The sequence below is a fragment of the Cnephaeus nilssonii genome, assembly GCF_951640355.1.
Source record: "Cnephaeus nilssonii genome assembly, chromosome: 24".
Classification (NCBI taxonomy): Eukaryota; Metazoa; Chordata; class Mammalia; order Chiroptera; family Vespertilionidae; genus Cnephaeus; species Cnephaeus nilssonii.
This window is the reverse complement of record NC_137095.1, coordinates 1,205,580-1,227,700: the sequence shown is the minus strand read 5'-3', so window position 1 is coordinate 1,227,700 and position 22,121 is coordinate 1,205,580. Positions and strand designations below refer to the sequence as shown.

At 44.0% G+C, this 22,121-nt stretch overlaps 2 protein-coding genes across 2 annotated transcripts in view; both read left to right on the top strand.

Moving 5' to 3' along the window:
* Window positions 1-22,121, top strand: part of LOC307094811 (tigger transposable element-derived protein 1-like) — a 64,500-nt gene that overhangs the window by 15,892 nt on the left and 26,487 nt on the right. The gene's annotated exons all lie outside the window — the stretch shown is intronic.
* Window positions 455-3,859, top strand: LOC307094812 (zinc finger protein 416-like). The gene is made up of 2 exons (XM_079763875.1): window positions 455-721; window positions 1,996-3,859. Exons 1-2 carry the CDS (start codon window positions 601-603, stop codon window positions 3,225-3,227), a joined length of 1,353 nt encoding a protein of 450 aa, XP_079620001.1. The 5' UTR covers window positions 455-600; the 3' UTR covers window positions 3,228-3,859.

Below are 22,121 nucleotides of genomic sequence, written 5' to 3'. Positions count from 1 at the left end.
ATTACAGAGGTGGTGAACTAGAATTTGGGGAAAGAAGTTGATTAGAAAACACCGTGTCCTTGTCTTGGCTTATTTGTGTTACCAGTGAAGTTGTGCCTCTGGGAATAATCTGTGTGAGACAAGTGTGGATCACAGAACTATGGGCAGCAGGTAATGCAGAGTGATTTCCACAGCAAACTGGGATTGGAGTCAGAAGTGCAATCGGCATTACTATGTTGTTTGGTGTCTTGGAGAGACAATTTGGAGGACAACATGGGTATTGCCTGATAAGACCAGTGTCAAATCCATCACATTCCCATTATATGCAACATCTCCTCCTACCCTATGTTCCTGACACTAACTGTAATTGAAAGGGTGACTCCTATTTGAGGATGAGAGCACAGGTAACTTGTATCTGTTCATCTGCCTTTATTGTTGTGGGAAGACACAGCATCAGTAAGAATATAAGGAAACATTGACTTTAATGGGATCAAGGGCTGCTTTCTTCTCTGATGTGGGGAGTAGGGGAGCATATGCATATGCAGGGTGGGTAGTATGGCAAACTTGAAATCGCAACAGAGAATCTTATCATGGGATGTTCTGTGCCCATTATGACAGGATATGAACTTTGAGGACGTGGCCATTGCCTTCTCTCAGGAGGAGTGGGAGATCCTTGATGAGACTCAGAGACGTCTGTACTGTGATGTGATGCTGGAAGTTTTTCCACTTGTATCATTCATAGGTAAGACCTTCACATCTCTCTTAGTGTCCTGAGGTGATGCCCACTCATTATTTATTCTCCAGACTTAGCACTCTCTCTCTCTCAAAGCCAGACCATGGGCTCAGCTAATTTCCCCCAATGTCTTGTCAAATGGGCTGTGGATGCCAGTGCTGAGCTGTGCAAAGAGCCCTGAGCAATAGACTCCATAAACCTCCCTAACACTAGTTGCCTCAGAAACTGCAGGAAGTGTCTGGGTGTCAGCAGTCTTACAGACAGCTTAATGTGTCCCTCATGCTCTTCCACTCCAGGGAGGGTGACTCTATCCAGATCCATGGCTTCCAATTCTGCACCTTTCCTGTCGATAAAGACCCTGTGTCAGTTATCTTCTTTACATACATGAACCAGGGGCTGTTCTTGTAAGACCCTCCAATTATTGTTTGAAGTACTACCTTCCCTGGATACTATTGCAAGCTGAATGCTATGGGCAAGTGATGCCTGCTCACCTGTCTTTTCATTGATACTCAGAATATTTAGTTTGTACATACTTCTAGAAAAGGAGGTGCAGGGAGAAACCTGGGTTTCTCCAGGGTGAACGTACAGGATGGTCCTAGAGGATGCTTAGCCTGGCTGAGTGGCAACTGGGGGGAGGTATGACATAAGGATGGTGTTCAGATTATACCAGTAACCTGCTCCTGTCCAACAGTGTTTGGTGCAGGTTCCAATGGCCACACCTCATTTATACCTTTCTTTTCCACACTTGACACTTTGCTGACTTGTCATTTCATCGGTGACATCCTAGCATTGTCTACCTTCTCCTTTGTGTCCTTTTTACATCACCTATTCCTCTGCACATCTCTTTCTGCAGTATACTATAACATGGACCTATGTAAGTGCTATAAGGAGCACATACATGCTTAAATACCCCTCAAACACCAGCTACTTGCTTATTGAATTTTACTTGGAATAAGATGTAACCAACCTTCTGCACAGCTTGCCCATGTTACCACCAGAGAAGATCTACTGAATGCTGTTAGCAGCAGAATGAGCTGCACAGTCCGCTTCTCTTCCGTGTGGTGCTTGCCATGTTTTTGCTCTATTTCTGTTGAAGTCTCTCTTGTTTTGTGATCTTCAGTGGTCAAGAACTTCACAGACGAATTTATTAGTTCATCTGTCAGGTCTTTTATTTTCAATCAGTTGCATGAGACCCATGTATTATGTGCAACACAGTTTTATAATGGGACTTCCCTCTGTCACCACAGTCAACATTCATTTCCGCATCATTCCTCTGTTTTCAGGTCCTTGGCATAAAATGTATGGGGTGGAGGCCTATACTGAGCACAGTGTATCTGTAGGAGATTCTCAGGTCAGGGCTTCCAAGAAAGCTGCAGTCACCCAGAGGACCCATCTGTGTAAGCCGTGCTTCTCATTGTTAAAAGATATTTTGCACCTGACTGAGTTACAAGTGGCATACTTTGAGAAGAATGTGTTCTTAAGTGATGCATGTGTGAGAGACTTGTGTGTCAGTGCAAACCCTCTCCAGCAGCAGAAGGATGCCCGTGGAGAGAAGCCCTGGAAAGAAGATATGGAGAGTGCTTCGCTTGTGAGAACTTGCTGGTTCTACTTATCTGGGGTGCCTGAAGCTAGTACTGAGGTTGGGGTAGACTCCCCAGCCACCTCAGGGCTTCTCCAGCACCAGGCCACTCTGAACACTGAGGAGCCACACAGTAACAATGAGAGTTCACAGGAATGTCTCAGTGGAATAAGACATCACCAGTGGGTTGAATGTGAAACAGCTGCCAGCCAGAAACAGAAAGTTGATTATCAGAAAGGTCTCAGCTCTGGAGAAATGATTACTGAGTATAATAAATGTGGGAAAGTGTTCAGACAAATCTTTAACCACCTACAACATGGGAGAGTTCACACTGTAGAAAAGCCCCGTGAGTGTAATGATTGTGGGAAGGTCTTCAGTGAAATCCCTGCTCTCATTAAACACAACAGAGTTCACATTAGAAAAAAGTGTTATAAGTGCAGTGACTGTGGGAAGTCCTTCAGTCAAAGATCTTACCTCGCTATTCACCACAGAGTTCACACTGGAGAAAAGCCATATGAGTGTAGTGAATGTGGGAAGTCCTTCAGTCAAAGGTGTCACCTCACTACACACCACAGAGTTCACACTGGAGAAAAGCCATATGAGTGTAGTGAATGTGGGAAGTCCTTCAGTCGAAGGTCTACCCTCACTAGACACCACAGAGTTCACACTGGAAAAACACCATTTGAGTGTAGTGAGTGTGGGAAGCATTTCAGTGAAAGGGCTGCCCTCACTAAACATCACAGAGTTCACACTGGAGAAACGCCATATGAATGTAGTGAATGTGGGAAGTCCTTCAGTCGAAGGTCTACCCTCACTAAACACCACAGAGTTCACACTGGGGAAAAGCCATATGAGTGTAATGAATGTGGGAAGCATTTCAGTCGAAGGTCTCACCTCACTAGACACCACAGAGTTCATACTGGAGAAAAGCCATAAATGTGCAGCGAATGGTTTATTTTTCTCACTTATTATAAGAATACTTAAGGGGCTCTATGAGACCCTTTCCATTAATGTAAACCCCTTTTGTAGGAACATACACTCTGCTAGATTCCTCATAAATTTGAGGTACAAGTGAGACTTGAAGGAGCTGCATTGTACTTGCTAACATGCCCAGACCTACCACCCAAATGATGTCACTGTCTCTTTGTCGCTGAAGAGATTTCACCTCTAACACCTGACTCACCTGAGGAGTGTGCATCGGTCACCACCCCTGCGTTCCCAGGGGAATGTATTCTGTGTTCTCACTTCTGCTGGAAGTAATTATGGTTCATCCAAGCTCTTGACAGTATCTTCATTCATTTCTCTGTGACTCGAAAATGGACCTGACCCAGGATTCATCCAGAGCACCCCTTCTCAGCTAAGAAGTGCTACCTCTTTCAGGGACATAGTGGTAGTCACATTATGCTTAGATAAATTTGGAATGATTCTTATTCACCAACCTGCAAACCCCTTGTTCTCCTGTGCTCTAGTTTATGATCTTTTTTAAAAGGTGTTTTTACATATGTACCTTTAATTTTGGTTATACATGGCCACAGATGATTTGTAAATACAAATGTGATCTTTCAATATGTAGAGATGAATAGATATTGTGTTTATCCCAAAATTTATGTGGTTTGGAAGGGACAGCATAATGGCAGGAAATCACTTTTTGTCCAATGTTGGCTTATTACTTATTGCGGCCCATGGCCTGAAAAGAAAGACCACGTGACTTTGTGCATTTAATTTTCAGCCTAGTGCCTCGATTATTGGTGAGGGCAAAGGTCAGTCTGAAGGTGAGACCTTTGCTCTGATTCTGTGACCAATATGAATCTTGTTCTCTGTTCACAGTATGTACTAAATAAGCCTCAGCAATGTTTAGGGAACCTGCTCTCCATGTCCTGCCAAGGAGACATGTGCCAGGAAGTATGACATTTCATAGGCTGGTGTCATTTGTTGTAAGTCTCTGAGGTGGAACCACAATGAGGACAGAAACACTGTTTCAATAGTGAGTGGGAAAACCTGCAGTAAATTATATGATAAGTGCCTCTTCTGAACAGAAGGCCACAGATGTTCTGGGCCCTGTGGCTTGTGTGGCCTTTATGTGCAGACATTCTCAGGACCTCCAAAACTGTTTCGTGTAGCTGAGTCATTGGCAGATAAGATAATCTAATGGTATTGTGTATTCCCTGTTCCCTCTGTGGTGTTCACAGAGCTAGAGGAAGGATAATCCAGCAATCTGTCCCAGGATGTGTCTTTCGTAAGCAGTCAGCATTCCTGTTGAATTTCAAGGCAATAGTTTTATTTTTTTAATATATATACTTTTATGATTTCGGAGAGAAAGGGAGAGAGAGAGAGAAATATCAATAGTGAGAGAGAATCATTGATCGGCTGCCTCCTGCTTACCCTGTTCTTGGGATCGAGCCCACAACCTGGGCATGTGCCCTGATCAGGAATCGAACCTTGACTTCTTGGTACATAGGCCGATGCTCAACCACTGATCCATACCATCTGGGCTGACAGCAGTTGTCTTCATGTTTGACAATATTTGCTGCCACTGAGGCCAGGCTGATCCTCCCAAGAAATGAGAGAGATGGTCGTGTCTATATAGAGTTGTCATCTTAATTTTCTAACCACAGAGGGATATCTAGGATTTATATGGAACCACAATTGCAAGGCTTTGCTTGGATATATGTATAACAGATGAACAAGGGAATGCACTTTTCTAATGTGCACTATTTGGTGAGGTTGAACATACATATAAAGCTGAGAAAACCATCACATGTAAAATAGGCTTCTCTGTTACCCAGATCCATGTTGGAAAAAAAGTAGGCTTACTGTTGTGAGTATGCCAAACACACAGTTAATTCTCTTTTTAATGTAACTATTTTATATATTTTAAGCTGTATTTTTTTTTACATTTTGAAAGCAAGGGAGAGGGAGAGAAACATCAGTCATTTGCCTCCTGCATGATCAATTATTGGGGATTCAGGAAGGCATGTGCCCTGACCTGGAAGCAAACCAGTGGCTTTCAGTGAGTATGATCACTCCCAAGAAAATGAGGCACAAGAGACCAGGGAGAGTTTATATTTGTGTTGTTATTTATAAATTACTGTATTATTTTCAGTAGAAACAACTCTATGTAAATCTTCTTTTGCCACACCCTATATTTACCTCCAGTCCTTTTGTAATCTTTCTACCTCCCAGCCCTCCATGCAGGCATTGATTTACCTTCCTGTACAATAGAGTCATTCATATTTTTCATAATTTTATTGGCACTATAAGGTGAATTCTCTTTAACAAACACTGGCTTTCTTCATGCTACACAGATATTTTCAGATTTGACACTATTATTTATGTAAATAGTTAATTTTTCATTTCTAGGGAATATTGTATTCTATGGATAACCACTTAACTATTGAGCTGTCTATGGTTTCAGTTATTTCTACGTTTGCGGTTTTATAAATAAAACACCTGGGCCCTAACCGGTTTGGCACAGTGGATAGAGCATTGGCATGTGAATGAGGCAGCTAATCAATGTTTCTTTCTCATCAATGTTTCTAACTCTCTATTCCTCTACCTTCCTCTCTGTAAAAAATCAATAAAATATATTAAAAACAAATTTTAAAAAAATAAAACAGCTGGGAATGTTGTATTCCATTCTTTCTACAGGTGTGTGTCTTAGGGATCAAAGTGTTCCCGTGTCAGTGAGTGTGTCACATTTTAACATCCGGGGAACTGTGATCTGAAGTGGTCAATCACTTGGCCTTCCCACCACCCACAGTAATGGAAATTCCATTTTCTGCAACCCTGCCAGAGCATGCGAAGGTTAATCTTTTTCAATACTAGCCCCACCAGTTAGTATTGTTAACTTGATTTTGTTTTAATTCCATTTCCGTAAAAATGTTTGGTGGTGATCATTTCTTCATGCATTTCTTTTTTTTAAAATTTATTGATTTTTTATTGAGAGGGATAGAGAGTTAGGAACATCGATGAGAGAGAAACATCAATCAGCTGCCTCCAGCACACCCGCCACTGGGGATATGCCTGCAACCTAGGTACATGCCCTTGACCAGAATCGAACCTAGGACCTTTCAGTCCGCAGGCCGACGCTCTATCCACCGAGCCAAACCGGTTTTGGCTTCATGCATTTCTTTACACTGTCTTTATCTCCTTTGGTAAAATGTCTGCTCAGAATTTTTTGTCTACTTTTAACGTTAATTTCTTATTCTAACCAATAGGATGACAGTGCAGCCTCTAAGACATATGTTTGGATTTCACTCATTCCTCAATGACTCGAGTGACTTCTCTGCCATATGGAATTCTTGGTTTGGAATTCTATATACAAAATAGTTTTTCTCAATTTTTACTTTATGTGTGAGTTATAGCCCACTCGTACCATACACTTATAAGTTTAATCTGCATTGTTCACATTCTCTACTGGTGGTCTTTAAGTCTAAGCGTTTAATAATACATTAAGTGAAGGCTAGGAAATAGCACACATTAGAGAAGTGCATTTCCTTGCTCATCAGTTATACATACACCTAAATAAAGCCTTGCAATGTGGTTCCATATAAATCCTAGATATCCCTCTGTGGTTAGAAAATTATGGGAACCCTGTATAGACACGACCATCTCTCTCCTCATATCTTGGGAGGACCAGCCTAGCCTCAGTGGCAGCAAATATTGGCAAGCAGTATTTTGCTGGTGTAAATACTCTCATCATCACCACAGTTTGGCCTGTCAAACTGCCAAAATGATGCCATTGAACATGCACTTAAGATATTTCAGTAGTACATCATTATATTTTATTTTCAGCATACTGATACAGTAGCAATGAACCTGCACAAGAACATTCATAATTAAACAGCTGAGTTATTGGAAAGTGACAAGTTTTAAACATTTCATATAAGTGTAATTAACAAATTGTAACTAAATATATATATATATATATTTAAAATAGTTTTTTATTAGAGAGAGGAGAGACAGAAACATCAATGATGTGAGAGAATCATTGATCTGCTGCCTCATGAAGACCTAGACTGGGTATCATGACTGCAACATGGTTATTTGCCCTGACAGTAATCCAACTGTAACCCCCTGGTTCATAGCTTGATCCTGAACCACTGAGCAACACCAGCCAGATAAAACATATTTCTTAACATGCAGTTTTATGTTTCCATACATACCTGCTTCCCTGAAACCAAATCCTCCTCTTCTTTTCAGTGCTTCCTAATTGGCACATGAAATTACTGATGCAAGGACATAATATATCTTTGTAATAGCTTATTTCCAATATATCCATATAAAGAAAACATGAAACTTCATGAATTTTAGTCACTGTCTCTCATCACAGGGGTTATAGTATCTACCTATTCACAGATACATTAGTTCTTTTACTTAAAACCCCTGATAAGTTTGGCCATGACCAGATAGTTCAGTTGATTAAAGCATCATCTCAATAATGCTAAGGTTGCAGGTTCCATTCTCAGGGACAATGCAAGAATCAAACAATGAATGTAAAATTAATTGAACAACAAATGGTTGTCTCTCCCTATTCTATCTCTATTTGTGTGTTTTTTCACCAAATGAGTCACACATGTGAACACCATCACAGACCAGGGACCCTGTGGTGAACCAGCCATAAGGGTTCTCATGAGGGCAGAGCACACAGTGAGGGAGAGATCAGGAGGGGAGGGGCCCCTGCTGTCAGTGTGGAGGGTCGGGAACTGGGGCTGAGCTGCACAGTCACCCACAGGTAATGATGACCTCTGTGCTCCCTGAGACTAAACCCTAAGGGGCTGGGAAAAGCTCTGGGCCTGGACATGGGCCTTGTGGTCTCAGCACCTTCCAGCCAGGGGCTGAGACTGGGCTATTTTGGATTCAGGTGGTAGAGGAGCCCAGATCCCTTCCAGGTGTTCAGGAGGAGTTCCTGGTATTTGAGACCCTCAAATCAGCTCACCTGCCTCTGAGCAGCCCACACACTCCCCTGAGCACCACAGGCATTGTTTAAATGTCTATTTTTGCATTTCTGGGTAATTTTCCACTCAATTGCATTAAAAATTCTACTGCCCGACCAGTCCTGGAGGTAGCATGGATTCTCCAGGAAGTGGTGCTGTGTTTTCTCAATGGTGAGACCGTTATGCAATACAAGCATTTCCAGAAGGAGAGGTTTGGTCTCAGCATGATACCACATTGTGGGTGATGTATTACAGGTGGTCTCCACCCTCCACAAGTCTGGCCTGTGCTGAGCATACCCTTCACCTGAAGTGAGGTGATGGAGCCGGGGCTCTGAGGGACAATACACTGTGGGATGTGAGGTTGAGGGGCAGAGAGGTGGGGTTTTGGGATAGGATTGGTGATGGGGTTTCCTGCCCACATATGGGGGAGTGCCCATTATGTGCATGTCCTGTGGCACTGTCTGGGTGGCCCCAATTGTTTGTTTCTGTGTGTGTGTGTGTGTGTGTGTGTGTGTGTGTGTGTGTGTGTGTTTCCCCAGGGTATTGCCCATGTCTACAGTGTGGGTCTGTGTAAACCTGGACATAAGCCCAGCACCTGAGTGCCCAGCAGAGGCTGGGAGTGTTCTGTACCTGTGTGTTTCTGTGCTTGGGTTATCTGTATGTTTCTCTGAGTCTGTGCACCCCAACAATGGTCAAGTGCATAGGCAATATTCAGGGAGATTGTAGAGGCACCTTCCTCTACATCAATATGTTCCTCTTTCCCGCCCCCAGGTGAACCCCTTCTTCTCTTCCAGGCATATGGTGGCCCTCTGGAGAGCCCATCCCCAGTCTCAAGGATGGATTAAGCATAGGGTCAGTTCAGAGAATCCCAGACTATGAAAGGTGGGGAATTGGGGAAGACTCTGATGACAGACAGGAAACATAGAGTGTGGATTGGGAACATTTGGAAAGGGCACCAGTCCTCATGAAGGAGTCGGAGGATCCAGGATCCTTGCAAAGGAATATGAGGATGGATACATGTGAGGAAAAGGAAATCCGAGGGGAAGACTTCTAGGCTCCGAAGTCACTGGTAATAAGTAACTGGACTTCCCAGGAGAGTTTGTCCCTTGCCATGTCAAAGTTAGCCTGACAACTAATAGAGGAAGGGCCTGGGGCTCCGTGAAGCATCACTCCTGAACTTCTGGTCTCTGGTCATCTACGGGGTGTGCATGGCCACACCTGACACTGGGGCCAGGAGGGAGCATTAGGTCCAGTGTGGAGAACCATCCAGCGACCCTTTAGCACAGGTTCAGACACAGAACAAATGGAAAGCACAGGATCACCATTGATGTTAACGTCAGCATTTCTCACCATCATCCTCACTGGGAGCACTCACCAGGACAATGCAAAAGATAAGGACACTTGGGAGCAGGTACTGACTGATGTTAATGGAAAATAACAGGGATGCTGGTATGCTCACAGTTCTGTACCCTTCCCAGTAAACATTCTTAACATGTGGGTCTTCACCTTGACTGGTCAAGTGTATGTACCTCCATCATAGGGAAACCTGGACAGCCAGGGATTTACCCAAATTCACACTGAGAATTGGTTTTGAGTTTGCTACCCATGACATCTTCCCAAACTCCTTTTTTGGAAGTTCACTCCTTTGAGTCTTGAAAATCCATCTCAATGAGGAGAAAGTGAACCATCCTGACTGACTACCACTGTCATTTCCTACCAATCCCCCTCCTCTCCTTTGCCTTGCACAGCCCAAAAGAGGTTGGCGCCATATAGTCACCTTAATGGGGCACATAAAGTATATCGGGTTCTGCTGCTGATCCCCTGAGATTGGCTGCAGCTCTGTGATGTGATTTAACCAATAAAATGTGGTGCGAGTGAAGCCCGTCACCACTAACAGAAGACTCTGGATCCACTGAGACTGTCCACCTTTTCTGTCCATCTCTGATAATGTCAACAGGTACCTACATGGTGGCTCCTCCTTTATTCCCGACCCAGGAGAACCAGGGTGGACATGTAGTATGAACAAGAAAGATTCTTTATTTTTTTTATTGTTTTTATTTTATTATTTTTTAAAATTTCTTTATTGATTAAGGTGTCACATATTTGTCCTCATCCCCCCATTCCCATCCCCCACCCCTCCCAACGGATGCCCCCACCCCCCTGTTGTCCTTAACCATTGGTTAGGCTTGTATGCATGCACACAAGTCCTTTGGTTGTTCTCTCCCCGCTACCCCCACCCTCCCTTACCCTCCCTCTGAGGCCCGACAGTCCGATCGATGCCTCCTTGTTACTGGGTCTGTTCTTGTTCATCAGTCTATGTTGTTCATCATTTCCCCTAGATGAGTGATATCATGTGTTACTAGAAATATACTTATAAGAACCGAATGTGAGACGAGCAATAATAGTTATGCTGATAGGCAAATGAATCAGTCCGTAGTGAGTTTCTTTCTGGACCAACAGTTCTTTTGAGACCCAATTTCAATGTCCACCAGTTCCTTATGTGTACATGTCGGCACTGACTTTTCAGCTCTGGATGGTGGACAAATGGTGGTAATGCAGGTCCGACTCCCTCTGGTTTCTTCTCGCCCGGACCCAGGGGCATGGCTTCACCCGGACTCAGGGGTATCGGCCTCACCTGGACCTGGGACCCAGCATCACCCGGGCCCTGGGGCGCGTGGCCTCACCAGGACCCAGGTGTGCACGGCCTCACACGGTCCCGGGATCCAGCCTCACTCAGACCCAGGGGCGCGTGGCCTCACCCAGACCCAGGGACGCGGCCCCACCTGGACCTGGGACCCAGGCTCACCCGGATCCAGGGGTGCAAGGCCTCACCCGGACACGGGATCCAGCTTCATCCAGACCCGGGACCCAGCCTCACCCAGATCCAGGGGCACACGGCCTCACCAGGATCCGGGATCCAGCTACACCCGGACCCAGGGGCGCGTGGCCTCTCCCGGACCCAGGGGCGCATGGCCAAACCTGGACCCAGGGGCGCGTGGCCTCACCCAGACCCGGGACACAGCGGGACTTCGTCTTCTTGATCCCAATTCCTGTCGGTCAATTCCCTCTCAGCAATTCCTTCGGCCATTCTCTCAATGCTCCGGGGTGGCTGCCGCCGAACTCGCCGGGCGGCGGGCTCGGCTAAGCTCCGGTGCGCCCGGTGCGCGGCGGCGGGCTGGTCCGAGGTCTCTGCAGTGGCACTCGGGTCTGCAGCGGCGCCCAGTCGCAGGGCGAGCGCACCTGGATTCGGGACCCAGCGGGGCCTCGTCTTCCCGATCCCAACCCCCATCGGTCAACTCCTTCTTAGCAATTCCTCCGGCCATCGTTCTGGACGGCGTCCGCTCCACTCTCCAGCTGCAGTTCCAAAATTGCCGTGGTAGGCAACAATCAGGCGTCCGCCCCACGCATCCATCCTGGTCCTCCAGAAGATTCTCAAGTAACCTTATAAATGTGGTTCTGAACACTGTGTCGTCCCTTCATCCCTTCTATTCGTGACCTGCTTCGGTGTCTTCACCTTTTGACTGCCTCCCTATAGCTCAGCTTCCCCAATCTCCCTAGGCGGTCGCTCTTGATATCCCCCTTTGTGGACTGAGTGCAAAGTCTTGGTGTTGTTAAGCCTTGATTGCTGTTGGTACACTGGGAGGATTTGACCTCCAGTCCAATTGGCTGTGAGGATCAGCTGTGTCTATACTGGGAGACAGCCTTATTCAACTAGACTTGCAAAATTGTAAAAGCCTCTGTGCTCAGCTTGGATGGGGCGGAGTTTCAGGGTGGAGCCTACAGCCTTGGCTTCCCGTCAGCCCCGCCCTATGAGGTTCCTGTGTCTCAGTGTCCCTCTGTACTCCCTGCAAACACCTCTGAGAGAAAAGCGCCCTGGAGTTTCTCCCGCTGCCAAACAGTCTAGTCTCTCCCCCAATGAATCTGGATTCCCAGATTCTCGCCCGGAACTGGGTTTCCGTGTAGTCGGAACTGGGGCTCAGTGCAGTCTGGCACTTTTGTCTCCTTCCCACCAGGGCAATTCAGCGGCACAGTCAACAGACCATCCTCTGTGAGCATTCCCGTGTGCGCCTCCGGAGCTCTGCCTTTCGCCACTTCTCTGCATTTCCACCTTACAGCCCAGATTCCCCCAGTATGAGCCTGGCTTTCCAGGGTCTTTCCCAGAACTGGGGTTCAGTGCAGTCGGAACTGGGGTTCAGCACGGTCCAGAGCCCCTGTCTCCTCCCAGCCATGGCAATTCAGAGGCACAGGCAACAGTTTGTCCTCTGCGCGCATTCACGTGCGCGCCTCCGCAGCTCTGCCTTTTGCCACCCCACAGCCCAGATTCCCCCAGCATGAGCCTGGCTTCCCAGGGTTTCGCCTGGAACTGGGGTTCAGTGCAGTCGGAGCTGGGGTTCAGCGCAATCTGGAGCTTTTATCTCCTTCCTGCTAGAGAACGCTGGCCAGGCCGTCAGCTGCCCCTTCCTCTCCGGCTCCATCCGCCCCGCACGCACGCGTGCTCGTGTCTCCACCCTTGTCTCCATACCTCAGGCTTTTATAGCTCCTCTGATTTTCCTTGTGGTTTTCTCTTTTCTTCTAGTTGTGGGCATTTCAGTCAGCCAGCTTTCGTGTGGTTCTGGATGATGTCTGTTTTGACTTTTAGTTGTATTTTTTAAATTGTTGTGCCAGGCTGTAGGTTAGGTGTTTAACCTATGCTGCCATCTTGGTTTCTCAAGAAATATTCTTTCTTTATGCTAAGCCACTAAAGCATTAGGAGTGTAACATCTAGCCAATCCAAATGGTTATGAAGTACCACCTCTACTCTCTAGGAGGAATTGATGTTAATGTCAGCCTAACATTAGAGGCCACATCTCTGTTGTTATAGACACATGTATTTGACTACTAGTCCTGCCTTTTATTTACTCTACAATCAGGAAATCTACCTGGAGTCTCTGAGCCTGGATTTCCTGTCTATGAGATAGAAGTTTAAACCATCTCGGATGGACACATCACCTGTTTGCCTCCTGAATGCACCCTAACCAGTGCCTGTGGTTAACTCTGTAATGGAGGTACATACTGGAGTCAACCAGCAACCCTTCAGTCCTAGGGCCGACACTCTATCCACTGAGCCAAACACATTTTAAAAACATGCCCTTTTGATGTTTTCATTCATGCCTGCATTCCTGAAACAGAGTTCCTCCTGCCCTCCTTAGTGCTTCTTTCTTGGCAAATAAAGTAACTGATGCATGGACACATTCTGCCTATGAAATAGCTTATTTGAAATCTATCCATATGAGGAAAATACCTATGAAACCCCATGAATCCTATTCCAGCCTTCCATCATTATCTACCATGATGGTTGTTCTTGTATCTATTTATGTGCAGGTACATTAGTAGGTTACTTAACATAAAATCCCAGATATGTCAGGCCGTGCCCAGATAGCTCAGTTGGTCAGAGTTTCATCTCAATAACACCAAGATTGCAGGTACCATCTCCAGTCAGGGCACATGCAAGAACATTTCTGCCCCAGGAAGGACCAATCAAATCCACTGTAGAAAAGTATAGAAACAACAAATTAATGCTTCTCTCTGTCTCCCTATTTCTCTCTCTAAAATCAATATACATGTTTTATTCACCCAGTCAGTCCACACACATGTGAACACCAGAATAGCTAAGGGACCCCCTGGTGACCTGCAGCCAGGGTCCTCATGAGGGTCAAGCATGCAATGACCCAGAGAACAGTGTGGGAGGTGCCCCTGCTGTCAGGGTGGAGGGTGGGGAACTCACCCTGAGCTGCACAGTCACCCACAGGGATGATGACATCTGTGCTCCCTGAGACTAAAAGCTAAGGGACTGGGAGTAGATTTGGGTCTTGACAGGCCCCTTGTGGTCTCTGCACCTTCCAGCCAGGGGGTGAGTCTGGGCTGTTTCAGAATTAATGTGGTTGAGGAGCTCATACTCCTCTCAGGTGTCAAGGCTGGGAGCAGCAGTGGCAGCTGGGCAGGTGGCTGTGGGCAGGAATAACCCAGGGCAGTTGCCAGGGAGAGCTGGTGCTGGACCATGTGTGTGGCCCTGAGGCTCACTCTAGTCCCAGTTCAGGCTGGTGTCCACTCTGTTCTTTGGGGCCATGGTTAGTGGGAAATGGAACATAAGTTACCAGGGTAGTCATGACCTGGGAGTCGGCATGTCCTTCAAGAAAACTTGTGACCCAGGCAGAGCCAACCTAGTCCATGGTAATGAAGTGCTCCGGCCATTGCCCTGCCCAGGGAGGGAGAGGAGCTGTCTCTGCAGAGGCTGATTCCCTATTGGCCCGGCGATGTGTTGCAGGCTGCTGAGACTCATGGTTCTCTCCTGGGAGGCAATTGTCTTGAAGTTTAGCCACTAAAAGTTGTAGATATGAATCAATCTAAGGAAACAAAATGGTCCTCTTCTTTCCTTATTGGGTCAACACCCACCATGGTCTGGCCAGTGTTGCTTAATGGTAAGAGTGTCAGCCTACACACCTGAAGGGTGCTGAATTAAATCCTTGGTCAAGGGCAAGTCCCTGGGTTCCAGGTTTAATACCTGGAAACTATTGGGGGCTCATGCAGGTGGAATCCAGTTGATGTGTGTCTCTTATTTCCAAGTTGCTCTCTATCTCCCTGTCTCCCTCTCTTGCCCTCTCTCTCCCTCCCCATCCCCACCTTCCCACTCTTAATAAAAATCAATGGGAAATAAATGTTCTCCTATGCGGATTATGAAAAACAAAAATAGATCCATCCACGCTTGCTACCCTGACAAGAGGCCTCTGCCTGCACACCCCACCCCTCCTTATGCTCTTCTGCCTGTTCCTGGGATGTTCCCATTTAAGCTTGGACACGCTCTGTTTTTCCCAGGAGTTGGTAGAGAGGAGCCCCAAGAAAGGTCCTCGGAGGGACTGGGGTTCTGTGTCTGCCTGAGAGGAGCTGGCCAGGGCTCTTCTGTCTCCATCCAGAGGTCTCTCCAGCCTGCTCTTTCCCATCCCCCAGGCACCTGGCCCACTGCATCTTCACCTATTTCTGTATTAAGGAGAAGCCCCCCATTGATTAGGGCCCACCACCCAGTTCACCTTGGCAAAGTCCTGCCTCTGGCCAGCACACACACACCCCTGAAGTTCTGGTATTGTGTGAGTCTCTATTTTTGCATTATGGGGGTAATTTTCCACTTTGATTTTATTAAAAATAATCTGCCTGCCCCTCCCCGCAACCACACACAAAGCCAGTCCCAGAGGTAGCATGGATTCTCCAGGAAATGGTGCTATGTTTTCAGTTATGAGAACATTCTGCTATACATTGGCAGAGAATATAACCTAATGGTTTTGTGGATTTTACTGGCCCCTCTAGAGTGTTCACCTTAAGGTTGATGCTCAACAGGCAAGAACTCAATGGTAGAGGAAGGATAACCCTCTAATAATCAATCCCAGGTTGTGTCTTTTGTAACCAGTCAGCACTCCTGTTGGTTCTGATGGCAATAGCCTACACAGCTTGCCAATATTTGCTGCCAATGAGGCCAGGCTGTTCCTACCAGGAGATGAGAACTGACACGCAACAAACTGCACTTTCTAATGTGTACTATTTGGTGAGCTTTGATGTACATATAAATCTGTGAAACCATCACACATGAAACAGACTTATCCGTCTCCAATACACACAGTGAAGCAGAAATAAATTTACAATTTTGAGCACCCAAAACACAGAGTTTATACTTTTTAAAAAGTATTTTAAACATTACTTTTATTGATTCTTTTTAGCTCCAATGGAAGGAGAGCGAGAGAAAGAAACATCTATATTAGAGAAATGAATTAATCTGATGCCTCCTACTCTCTCCTACGGGGGTGTGAGAAGGGCATGTGCCCTGACCTGTTCTAGTGACCTTTACATGTGGGAGATGATGCCCAACCGACTAAGTGACACTGTCCAGGGCAGAGTAAATTTTTTTATTATTATTTGTTAACTATTATATTAATTTCCTTACCAACAACTCGAAACCTTCTTTTGGCACACCCTATATTTACCTCCTTCCCTTTCATACTCTCTCTCTCTCTCTCTCTCTCTCTCTCTCTCTCTCTCTCTCCTCTCTCTTTCTCTCTCTCTCCCCCCTCCCCCAGTCCTCCTTGCAGGCATTGATTTTCTGTCCATTACAACATATTAGTTCATATTTTTTATAATTTTATAAGCACTAGAATGTGTGTGCTCTTTAACAAATATTGGTTTCCTCCATGCTGCACAGTTATTTTGAGATTCAACACAAACGCTTAGGTGAATAGTTAATTTTTATTGCTGAGTAGTATTGTGATCTGTGAATTACCACTTTAACTATTGTTCTGTTTATGATTTTGGTCATTTGCAGGGTTAGGATATTATAAATAAATCTGCTGGGAATATTTGTGTTCACTTCTGTATATAGATATAAATTTTACTGATCACAAAGTTGTTGTGTAGGTGAATGTGTGACATTGTAAGACATGTGGAACTGTGATCTAAAATGGTCATTCTCTTTGTGCTCCCACCAACCCACAGTAATAAAAATTCCACTTTTTCTGCAACCTTTCCAGCACATCCAATGGTTAATCTTTGTAAATACTAACACCATAAATGAGTATAGTATTAATTCCCTTTCTTTTTAATTCTATTTACTTAAGATTTTTTATGGTGATCATTTTTCATAAATTTATTTACACTATCTATCACATTTGTTAAAATGTTTGTTCAGAATCTTTTACCAATTTTTTAAATGAATGTATTACCTTGAGAGCATTATGCTAGGAAACATAAGCCAATCAGAGAAAGATAAGTATCACATGATCTCACTCATGTGTAGAATGAAATGAACATCATAAACTGATGAATAAAAATAGATCAGGAGACAGAGAAGATGCAGGCAGACCTTCAAACCTCAGAGTGAAAGTAAGAGAGGGTGGCTGGGGGGTGGGATGTGTAAGAGATCAACCAAAGGAGTTGTATGCATATAACCACAACTACTGAACACACACAAGAGGGGAGTGAAGGCCTGGGCTGGAGGGTGGGGGCAGGTTGGAGAGAAAAAAAAGGGAATATGCAATGCTTTCCACAATAAAGAATTTTAAAAAATAAAATGAATTTATCAATTTAAACAATAGGAGGACAGTGTGCAATGCAAGACATGTTTGAAGTTCACTCATTTCTCAGTGACTGCAATGACTTCTTTGCTATATGGAACCAGAGTTTTAAATATTGGAACAGAAATCCTTTCTCAATTTTTAACCCATGTAGAATTTAAATGCACTTGTCCCATACACTTAAAAGATTTAATCTGCATTGTTAACATTCTCCACAAAATTTAATAAGTATGAGCATTCAATAATGCATTCAGTGAGTATACACTTGTCATCTTTGTTAATATCCCTGGTGTAAATACTCTCATCATCATGAGGTCCAAACTGGCAAAATGATGGCACTGAACATGGACATGATAAGATTTCAGTAGCACATCATTACATTTTATTTCCAACATGCCGATACAGCAGCACCAAATATGCTCAAGAACTTTCATAATAAAACAGTAAAATTACAGGGATGCATCAAGTTTAAACCTTTCTTAAAATTTGATTGAAGTAGAATTGATATAAAATGCCAAGTTCCGCCGGCCCTGATCAGAGCCCCCAGAAAATGATGCCATATGGTGAAGCCATTGGTGGTCAGTGGGGGCCTCCATGAGAACATCCAGGAAGGGGTGGCAGAGTCCAGTTGGAAGGCCTGCTGGGAGCATGCCTCCCCCCATTTGGGAGATGGAGGGAGGTAACTGTGGCTGCTTTGTACAACTTAAATTAGAAAGGGGGTCCTGGCTGACATGTGGGCGTTGTGGCAGGACTTGACCTTCTCCTCAGGAGGCCTCACAGTTTCCCTCCAGCCCCAGGCTGCCTTCAGAAGGGCTGATGGGCAGCTCCTTCAGAAAAATCATTGCCAGCGGGAAATTTACAGTCCTGAATGCACATGAAGAATCCACGGGCTTAAACATGTTTGCTTATTTAGGAGTAAAAGTGCATCTGGAAGGTGCTTTAGTTTACTCACCACAAGGATAGCTCTCCAGAGGAAAATGACAAACTCAGAAATGTACAAGGAGACAGTGATGATGGTCAGCTTCCACAGAATTTCACAAAACTCGCTGGAGGACACAGTAATGGGCAGGATATGCAATAGATGGAATACTATGTGACATCCTGAGGAGCCTTAGACACTTACAATACATCTGTCTCAGGAAGTCATCTTTCCAATCCCAGCACCAGCCTCCACGTGATCCCCAGAGGATTCTCTGCTTTAAGATAGACTGCAAGTTGGCGACCTCCTGCCTCCTGTGTCACTGGCAGTATTTATAGGCATTAAAACATCGTCTCACTAGGGAAAGCACAGTTTCTAGTTCACCATGGGTTCTGCTCACTCCTGTGTCTAACGTTATGTTGGAATCCCTCAGTAACAGCTTCTCCCATGGGAAAGTTAATTTTTATCACTCAAAGACTAACCGAAGTTAAAAACATAAAGAGATGACTTTAATCAGAAACCATGAGATTTAAGGGCTTAAATAAAAACAAAGTGGGGATCATGACTATGACACTAATAGTGTGTTTTTTGTTGTTGTTGTTGTTTTTCTTTTCAGAAATCCATGATATTTATTCTTTTAGCCTCTTACATGAAAGGAGACAGACTTCCACTGAGTTCAGATGATTCTGACAACTGTTCTAGAGATATAGGTTTAGATTTAACCATATGTACTTGAAACATAAACAGCTTATTTTTTAAAATTCTGTCCCAGGGAATTCTTTATTAATTTGAGGGAGAGAGAGAGAGAGAGAGAGAGAGAGAGAGAGAGAGAGAGAGAGAAAGAGAGATAGAGAAAGAGAAAGAAAGGGAGAGAGAGAGAAAGAAAAGAAAAAAGAAGCATCGATAAAAAAGAAAACATGGATCAATTGCCTCCTCCTTGTCTTTGTGAACAAGAATTTAATTTACAAACTAATTAGTTAAGTTCCCTTAGTATGAATCAAACAAGGCACCAATTTTTGGGGGTGTGCTTTACGGGAGAATGCTCCAACCCACTGAGCCCCCTGAGCAGGGCAGCATCTTAATTCTTAATGTTTCCTTTAAGAGATTAAAGCATCCAGGTAGGCGTGTGCCCTGACCTGGACTGGAACCAGTGAGCTTTCAGGGCAAGGGATGCTGCCCAACCAACTGAAGTGCAATGGCCAGTGTAGAGATTATTCTTGGTATTATTATTTACTAACTATTGTATTAATTTTCATACCAACAACTCTAAACCTATTTATTACACCCTAAATTTACCTCCTGCCCTTTTTTTTTAAATCTTTTTTTTATTGAGGTATTATATGTGTACATATCTTACCATTACCCCCCCCCACCCCACACCCACACATGCCCTCACCCCCCAGAGTTTTGCGTCCATTGTTTATGCTTATACGTATGCATACAAGTCCTTCGTTTGATTTCTTATCTACCCCCCCTCTCCCTAACTTTCCCCCTGTAATTTGAAAGTCTATTTGTTGCTTTAATGTCTCTGTAACTATCTTTTTGTTCATCAGTTTATAATGTTCTTTATTATCCATAAATGAGTGAGATCATGTGGTATTTTTCTTTCATTGACTGGCTTATTTCACTTAGTATAATATTCTCCAATTCCATCCAGGTTGCTGCAAATGATGAGAATTCCTTCTTTTTTATGGCAGCATAGTATTCCATTGTGTAGATGTACCACAGTTTTCTGATCCAGTCATCTGCTGACGGGCACCTAGGCTGTTTCCAAATCTTAGCTATTGTAAATTGTGCTGCTATGAACATGGGGGTGCATATATCCTTTCTGATTGGTGTTTCTAGTTTCTTCGGATATATTCCCAGGAGTGGGATTACTGGGTCAAATGGGAGTTCCATTTTCAGTTTTTTGAGGAAACTCCATACTGTTCTCCACAGTGGCTGCACCAGTCTGCATTCCCACCAGCAGTGCACGAGGGTTCCTTTTTCTCCGCATCCTCGCCAACACTTGTCGTTTGTTGATTTGTTGATGATAGCCATTCTGACAGGTGTGAGATGGTACCTCATTGTTGTTTTGATTTGCATCTCTCGGATAATAAGTGACTTTGAGCATGTTTTCATGTGTCTCTTGGCCTTCCTTCTGTCTTCTTTTGAAAATATTCTGTTTAGGTCCGTTGCCCATTTTTTTATTGGATCATTTATCTTCCTTTTATTAAGTTGCATAAGCTGCCTGTAGATGTTGGAGATTAAACCTTTATCAGTGCTAGCATTTGCAAATATGTTCTCCCATGCAGTGGGCTTTCTTGTTGTTTTGTTGATGGTTTCTTTTGCTGTAAAAAAGCTTTTTATTTTGATGTAGTCCCATTTGTTAATTTTCTCTTTAGCTTCCATTGCCCTAGGGGCAGTGTCAGTGAAAAAGTTCTTTTGGCATATGTCTGAGATTTTGTTGCCTGTGGATTCCTCTAGTATTTTTATGGTTTCCCTTCTTATGTTTAAGTCCTGTATCCATTTTGAGTTTATTTTTGTGTATGGTGTAAGTTGGTGATCTAGTTTCATTTTTTTGCATGTGTGTGTCCAATTTTCCCAACACCATTTATTGAAGAGACTGTCTTGATTCCATTGTATGTTCATGCCTCCTTTGTCAAATATTAATTGAGCATAGTGGTTTGGGTCGATATCTGGATTCTCTATTCTGTTCCATTGATCTATATGTCTGTTCTTGTGCCAGTACCAGGCAGTTTTGAGAACAGTGGCTTTGTAATACAGCTTGAAATCTGGTATGGAGATCCCTCCTACTTTATTCTTCTAAGGATTGCTGCCGCTATTCGGGGTCTTTTTTTACTCAAGATGAATTTTTGGAGAGTTCTTTCTAGGTCTGTGAAATATGCTGTTGGTATTTTGATGGGGAGTGCATTGAATCTGTAGATTGCTTTGGGTAGTATGGACATTTTAATGATGTTGATTCTACCAATCCATGAACATGGTATGTTCTTCCATCTGTTTACGTCTTCCTCTATCTCTTTTTTCAGTGTCCTGTAGTTTTCCGCGTATAGGTCTTTTACCTCCTTAGTTAAGTTTATTCCTAGGTATCTTAATTTTTTTGGTGCGATGGTAAATGGGATTTCTTTTTTAGTCTCTCTTTCTTTAAGTTCACTATTGGTGTATAGAAATGCCATAGATTTCTTGGCGTTAATTTTGTATCCCGCTACATTGCCGAATTCATTTATTAAGTCTATTAGTTTTTTGATGGAATCTTTTGGGTTTTTTATGTACAATATCATGTCATCTGCAAATAAGGACAGGTTCACTTCTTCTTTTCCAATTTGGATGCCTCTTATTTCTTCTTCTTGCCTAATTGCGGTAGCTAATACTTCCAGTACTATGTCAAACAGGAGTGGTGAGAGTGGGCATCCCTGTCTTGTTCCTGTTCTTAGGGGAAATGGTTTTAGTTTTTGCCCATTGAGTATGATGTTTGCTGTGGGTTTATCATATATAGCTTTTATTATGTTGAGGTATGATCCTTCTATTCCCACCTTGTTGAGAGTTTTTATCAAGAAAGGGTGTTGGATTTTGTCAAATGCTTTTTCTGCATCTATTGATATGACTATGTGGTTTTTATCTCTCAATTTGTTTATGTGATGTATCACATTTATTGATTTGCGGATATTGTACCATCCTTGCATTCCTGGGATAAATCCTACTTGGTCATGATGTATGATCTTTCTGATGTATTGCTGGAGCCAATTTGCTAGGATTTTGTTGAGAATTTTGGCATCTACGTTCATGAGGGATATTGGTCTGTAATTCTCTTTCATTGTGTTGTCTTTATCTGGTTTTGGTATTAGGGTGATGCTAGCTTCATAGAAGGAGCCTGGAAGTGTTC